Genomic DNA, 7615 nt, shown 5'->3' on the forward strand with positions numbered 1-7615 from the left:
GTGCTAAAAAGATTTTCAGGAGCTGTCATGGAATGCCAAAGATAGGAAGCTGGTCTAAAAGTATGATGAGCCATGTTTAGTTAAGAGATCTAACTTTATTAACTCTATATAATTTACTACTTATTTACATGTATCACTAACATTTCTCTGCCTCTATTATACATTCAGTAATGGTACGTTCAACATTTCCATCACATGTCACAAAACATTAAAGCAGATATCTGCTCAAAAGGTAAAGAGTCAAAAAAAGAAATGCTAATTTTATTACAAACTACCAAAATGATTAACAATTTTTGTGTCATTAAGTCCATTTACATAACCGTTTATCATATCAGTGATTAAACTAACTGATATGATAGGGTAAATTAATTTTCAATTTATTTTTAATTCTACAGAAACAGCAAACTTAAACAGTAAAACCAGTTAAGAACAGAGGATAAAAACCAAGTTCTTTTAAACTGACTTCTTCATTGAAGTGCTTATAATGAAAAAAAAATTGCTACTCAACAAAAGGACATTTTAAATTAAAGGCCTCACTTTCGTTGCATACCTCATACCAAAATAATTAAATCACTGACAATAGATAATTTGTACAGTCTGTAACAGTCTGGTAAAAGAGGAATTGAGATCTATATCAATGCTGGTGCTAGAAATATTCAAAGGGTGGATAATGTTATCAACCAGATAAATCAGCACCCAGTTGATTGCGTAGTTTTTCCCATCCAATTATGGACAGTGATTTTACTTCACAAATAAAAGGAATGGAAGGGCAACAACCCCTTCCCACCCTTATCAACCAGATCTCCAATTGCAATTTGCTGTTGACGCTTTGAAAATGGTAGTAATTTTTATCATTCCCCAAATGGCATTATTTAACAGAATTACAAACTCCAAATAAATGTGTAACTGGTAGACCACTGCTCTTATTTATGCTTAGCCTTCCATGCAGACGCAGAGGTTGTAAGGGCTAGTCACATGTTCCTTCAAGAGAAATATTGGAAAATTAATATTTTTATTAGTCGGAATGGTTGCTCTAAGATATAGAGGTTTTTCATTAAATAATTTGTAAGCTATACCATACCAACAAAGACTTTCCACCCTCAGTGTAACCACTAAAAAACGCCAACACACATTACTTAAAAACACCAACACACATTACTTAAAGAGTGGTGAACTTACAGTTGCCAGAACAGTCTTGTTTTTACCAGATGTGGTGACACTTCATTTTTACCAGATGTGGTGACATCTTCATTTTTTAAGGAAGATGTTGTGAAGCTACAGCTACAATGATTTTAAAAAAATACACTGAAGTGCAGGTGCTGTGTTAAAAGGCAACAAGGCACTAAGAAGAGTGAGTCCATGTTCTAAAAAACATGAATGGACCAATTCAACCAAGCACGATGATAGGTCAGTGAGGGAGGTTATAGGTGAAATTTGCACACATTTAAAATGCATTGCTTCCATCCACACCCCTCCCATAGAAGGTTTTTTGGTTTGAACCCTCCTCCCAACCCCACCCCTTGGGGTGGCCATTTCTGGAAATGCACAATGAGCAAACACATGCTCAAGGTTGTATAGTACACAAAAACTATTTAATTAATAATTGAAAATTATAAATTGGATAAAATTAAATTTGACACCAGACCAGAACAAGACTGTATTTAGTGATATTATATAACAAGAGGTGAAATCTACTACTAACAAAACAAGAATCCCACTGAAAACAATGATGATGACCACAATGTGGTAATCAATGTTGAATTCATCAATTACAGCAATCCAATAACAGAAATTAATATGGATTCGATTCTAAAATAATTATTTACAGTACTTCAATTTATTTCAAGGGTGCAAAATAGTAAACATCCAGCCCCAATTGCTCAACGTATACACAAATGCTATCAATGAGATACATCACTATATAGCATCATGCAGTGTTAACTCTTACCAATGGATGGTAATTCACCTATCACGTGGAACAATTTGAACAATGGGGGAAGGATTCACCCACCCAATTTGAACTTTTTATGATTTAAAGTGGCTGACAAACATTTCTGGCCTGTACTACCTCTCTTCAACAATGGACGCTGCAATAATAGTATCAAATGAATGCCCAATCCTAGGTTAAAACATTCAATTGGCAACTTTCTTGACTTAATAGGTTACCAAAGAAATGTTCAGTATTCCTTGCTACAAATACCCTTAACCTAGGCTTTCAGTGCTAGTAACTCAAACAGAACTTGAAAAGGAACTTGATGACCTTCATTGTGCTTTCCTCAGGTTATACTGTTGTTATGGTAACCTGCTGTGTCAAACCAATGGACCAAAATGTTTCCATCAATGATTGGCCATTCATTCAATACCATTACTATAAATGTGACTGGTAGTTATAATCCACAAAAGTATAAGTACTTGAAAATGTACAAAACTGTTGTCAGCCACCTTAACAACAACAACAACAACAACCAACCATTTAAAAACTTAACATTTTCCAAATGCGTATTAAGTGTACTCACAGCCAACCAGAATACTTATCAATGAGCTTAGTTTCATTTAACAACTGCTGGCATTGGTTTGAATAGAAATCATAGTTAGACTTGTTAAATGGAATGCACCCTAGAGGACTGACAGATATTTTGGAAGTCTATTATTATAGTTTGTAATGGACTTAGGATATCTGATTAACTTATAATCTTTTACCTCACCAGACTAACTTTAACATTTCCTTAACATCAACAGATTTCAAACAATCAATTGGAAACTTTGTTAATGAGTCATTCAGAATGGCTTGAGGATGGCTTCCCTTTCACATGATCAGACACCTTTGGATGAGAAGCAACTGTGCTCTCCTCAGTTGAACTGTCATTAGATTGTGGTGACAGGGAACACAAGCAAAATACTGATGAATACGAGTGCAAAAAGTGACCATCTCGCTCAAGCTTTCCCTCGCAAGAATGGAGATCCAAACCCAGCTCTCCATTGCCAAAGAAACCAACCACAGGAATACCAGGAAACTCCTGTCGGAAAATTTTAGTCTCCACATTCTTTGCATTGTAAAACTTCTCACCACGACCAATGCAGGACACCATGAAACACGCTGTATTTTTTTCGCATGAAATTCCAGACTTTCGCAGCTGCTTCAAACTTTGCTGAACACCTTCAGCAGTTTCTCCATGATGAACCATGGAAATGGCTTCCACATTGCCAGATATTGCGAGGCCCACAACACCAGTGTTCCTTACTTCATTGTCCACCATCAAGAATGATTCAACAAGTCCACCAATTATTACCACATCTGACTTATCATCCTCGTCAATGTTGCAAACCTAAATCAGTCATAAAGCCAAATAAACTGTTCAGTATAACTAGATATAACAATTAAATTATTGTACATAATCAAACCTTTTCAGGTATGTTGCATGATACTGTACTAACAAGCATTATATTTTAGGAAAGTTCATGAACCAACATAGAGTTAAAGCCTGAATCAAAAATTAAGTAAGCTGTCTCGTATACTAAAAAGGGAAATAGTAGAGAAAGTTAGAGTGTTTTGATTCCTCCATATGCCACTGGTAACCCAAATGGTAACAGCATGGAGCACCAAGTACTAAAAAAGGTACAGCCTTGAAAGTTTAGGCAGCAATAATTCATACTTCCAGGGAGTAGTCCTTTAGACTAGGTAACATGAGGTAAAGTTGCATATGAATCAAGTGGCCCATCACCCGGCACTTATCTCCATGCAGTTTCTGTAGATTGACTTTAGCAACCAGGAGTATTTCTACTCCTCCCTGGATGGGATGCTAGTCCATTGCAGGGTTACCTCCCACCATTAAATTTGTGGGTACATTTATTCACCTGGGGGGAGAGAGGCAATGTGTGAGTGAAATGTCTTGCCCAAGAACAGAGATGTCCCTGGCCAGAGCTCGAACCCAGACCACTAAATCTGGAGGCGAGTGCACTAACCATGAGGCCACCGTGCCTCCTCAGACTTATACTTTAAAATACCTGCATGTCTACATTCATGCCAAGATTGCAAATGCCTAAATGCTGTAAATTAATGACACAAATGACCACCTTGCATTCTGTTCCAGGGGATGGTAAAAAATATATCCAGGCCAGGTGTGTATATACGCGTTGCAGACCTATTCTTGTGTCTACAGTTCAATGGCAAGGAAGAAATTTGCTATAATTATTTATCCCCCTAGAAGAGATGTTAGTCCATTGCAAGTTCTCACTGCTATCCCCACCACATTGCCACAATAGTTTGCTGGCACCCACGTATACACTTGGGTGGAGAGTGGCAACCTCAGAGTAATAAGTACCTTCCCCAAGAAGACAATTCAGTGACTGCAGCCAGGGCTCAAATGCAGACTGCTTGATCCAGAGTACAACAAACTTGGTGAAGACACCAAGGTTACAAACAATTTTTACCTTCCAAATTCCAGATGCCACTTTTCCTATAACATCAAGATGATAAGTGTCCCCTTTGGCCAAAAGGAAGGCACACTTGACTGTCCCATCAGTAGGAATTTTCAAAGATTTCTCCCAACGAGATTTGAATGTTCTGTTGTTCTTAACCTCTGTTAGGTTCAAGTTGATCACCTCAGCTGAGACACCTTCTATTTGCGGCATGAGCATCAAGGCAACACCCTCAGCCATTTCTACTTCTTCCGAAAATCCACCTTCACCTGTGCCAATAACTCCTGCTCCGACACATCCAATAAGTGGACATGAATTAGGTAAGCAGCCTTTCACTGCCGTCACTAGGCCTTTAATTTCATCTTTCTTCGCATCAGCATATTCTGTACATCTACTCACTAAGAGGATACATGCAGCTGGAACCAGTGGTAGCTCATCCAAAAACTCAACAACTCTGCGGCCAAGGATCTCCATAGAAAGCTAGGAAAAATAAAACTCTTATAAATAGCTGGAATCACCAGAAAGTAACAACTTTGTTTTCAAGATTTTATCGAGTTATAGAAACAATCAAGAAAGTGTTGAATTCAGAGACATGCACGGAAGGAAGGACTACTGACTAAGCCAGAGAGTTTGAATTGTGCATTGCTCTCACAATGCAAAAATATGATTGGCTTATGTTAGAAGCGTTGACAACATGTTGTCAACATTCAAGATTCATGTGACATCCTGCAGGAATGTTTATCTCGCTTTCTAAACATAGAAAGCTTCTATCATTAAAAGCTTTAGAACAGGAGCAAATCAAAGTATTTTCCACTGCTTAATCGTTAAACATGTCGCCACTGTCAGTTGGATGATCTCCTACGTCAGATACGTAATATGTAAATTCTTGGTTGAAACTCTGCATTTGAAGTTTCACAATAACTTTTCAATTTACACCTACAGACGCAGCAAAAAATCATTACAAGACACCTCCTTTACCGCCTTGTTTTCAAAACTACTTTGGCAGCTTTGCTTAATGAACACTGAATGAAGATATACACCATACTTCTCATGGCATGGTTTTACCTCGCTACTTGAAGAGAAGAGTGATTCATCCCCCCGGGGTTATTGACAACAGGCGATAATGAGAGGATGTCAAGATAAGGAATCCCATTGGATAAATGCAATAAGATTGAAAATTTACACTGAAAAATCACTCGGCCATGAAAGGTCAAACTCTCTGGCTTTGTTGGTAGTCCCTCCTTTTGCATGCATCTTGCCCACAGGAGTTTGCAGGACCATTTTTTCTCACGGTTTACCTTCGCGCTATGCACAATGGACTAAGTGAAAGACGGACTACTCCTACTCTCTGTTCTGTGTGTGTGGCTTGATATATGTTTTTCACTGCTAAGAACATGTGCATCATCTTCTGCCATATTTTTTTCGGCCCAATAGCCTAAAACATACCACAAAAGCTCCTGCTGTGGACTTTTTGAGGTTGAAGTGGTATCAAAACTGCATTTTTAACCCCTAAAAGATATGACTAGCACCCCCATTCTTTTTTTTTTTATTTGGGAGTCCCCCAATGCACCCCTAGCCTACAGAACCTGTAATTTCATTCACTTCCCAATTCACACACCTCTATAACAATAATTGTTTTTAGGTTCATTGTTTCCGTTGTTTGTTCTAATGTTTCCTTCGCCAATCTTGATGAGCTTACTGAGAGGTACATGGGGCCTTCTCAGGACAGCTGCATTGAAAATTCTCACCTATGATTCATGTTCCCACAACATTTCTCATTCCCCAAAACCTCCACTTGTGTTTAAATAAGACGACAACAATTATGCACAAAATGTAAACTTTTCTATTTGACAATGCACAAGGAGCAGGTTTAATTTATTTATTTTTTATGTAATGGTCAACAAGTTTCAAACACTTCTGATTAGACTGCATGCAATAATTAATAAGTAATTCATTGTAAAATGTTCAAAGAGTTGAACACAATGGAGTTGATCAGTTAAGAGTTTGCTACAATGGCATAATGCATGCCTCATGTCATGGCATGTGAACTGTTGAATTATCTAGCACATGGCCTGGGCAAAAATATACTTGCTTGAAAGAAAATTGAAAGTTCCTTTGTTTCTGTAGCAAGTACAGCACTTATGTCTCGCATGAAAGTTTTGTCTCTAAAATCAATACTGTCTGTCTGTTATGTAATAATTGATGTTTATACACAGTTTTGCTTTCCACGTGGCTTCATCCAGACAGAACAAATACAGACACACACACACACATCTTGAAATCTGATCCTTCACTGCACGTTTTCAGGCAGGTGCATATTAATAGCATTTTGACTTCTTAGTACTTTATTTACTTTTTTTTTTTTTTTTCTTTAGAAAACCTGATAGCTCAACAGAAATATCTTTTGGGAAGCCAATGGTTTTCATATATATTTCATTGCACATTGGGTTAGTTTTTCACAACACTTGAAAATTTAATTTTGCAAGAGCAAGGAAAACAGTTTGAACTCAATGAATTAATAACAATTTAATTATTATTTTTGTTAAATAATTTGTGCCGTTTCAGTATATGGGGGGGGGAGGGGGGGGGCTTCATACATCCATACCAACTTCATGGCCTTATATAAATTAAAAAGACGGCACTGTCACATTCAGATCATGTTACTTCTGTGTAACAAACTGTTGTTCGAAAGAAAAACGCTGAATGTGACAAAAACGACGGCAAACAAATCCTTTAATATATTTTAACATTAAAGCTACTGACTGTCCGCTTTCCATCTTCAAACAGTTCCGTTTCCTAGATGAACTTCTTATTTGGTTTTGGTCCAAAATGATTACATAAGCTAATTAATCACAGTTTCGAACGAAGTAACACCGACTAAAGGAAACACGACAAATGCAATTACGAATACAATCAAAGGCCTCGAGATTCTAATTCTAGAACAGAAGGTTGTGTAGTTTTAGCTTCAGCTATCATCTTATTTCTGGTATTGCAGGATAACTTGGGGATGGTTTTGTGTCTCATTTGATAACATCCTTGGTCCACAATGAAATAACTTCAGCTTTCCTTACCTTGGACGTGCATGGGGTGCCGTGAATTTCATGATGGGCCACAAAACTTAGCCACCCTAATCTTTTTCGTGAGCGAATAATTCGTCTGGCAGTGTCGCGCCATAAGCGGCAAACTTGAGCGCACG

The 7615-nt window shown here is 37.6% G+C and overlaps 1 protein-coding gene across 1 annotated transcript in view; it reads right to left on the reverse strand.

Annotated features, from left to right (window-relative positions):
• Positions 1-75: 75 nt before the first annotated feature.
• Positions 76-7615, reverse strand: part of LOC145464452 (F-box only protein 22-like) — an 8166-nt gene continuing 626 nt past the window's right edge. The window contains exons 1-3 of the mRNA XM_081448361.1: positions 7491-7615; positions 4432-4899; positions 76-3326 (exon numbers count right to left, since the gene is read on the reverse strand). The exon at positions 7491-7615 is cut by the window's right edge and continues 626 nt beyond it. Of these exons, the coding sequence (XP_081304487.1) occupies positions 2775-3326; positions 4432-4899; positions 7491-7615 (1145 nt within the window). The 3' untranslated portion in view covers positions 76-2774. The remainder of the gene's footprint in view (positions 3327-4431; positions 4900-7490) is intronic.

The sequence above is a fragment of the Orbicella franksi genome, chromosome 12, assembly GCF_964199315.1.
Source record: "Orbicella franksi chromosome 12, jaOrbFran1.1, whole genome shotgun sequence".
NCBI lineage: Eukaryota > Metazoa > Cnidaria > Anthozoa > Scleractinia > Merulinidae > Orbicella > Orbicella franksi.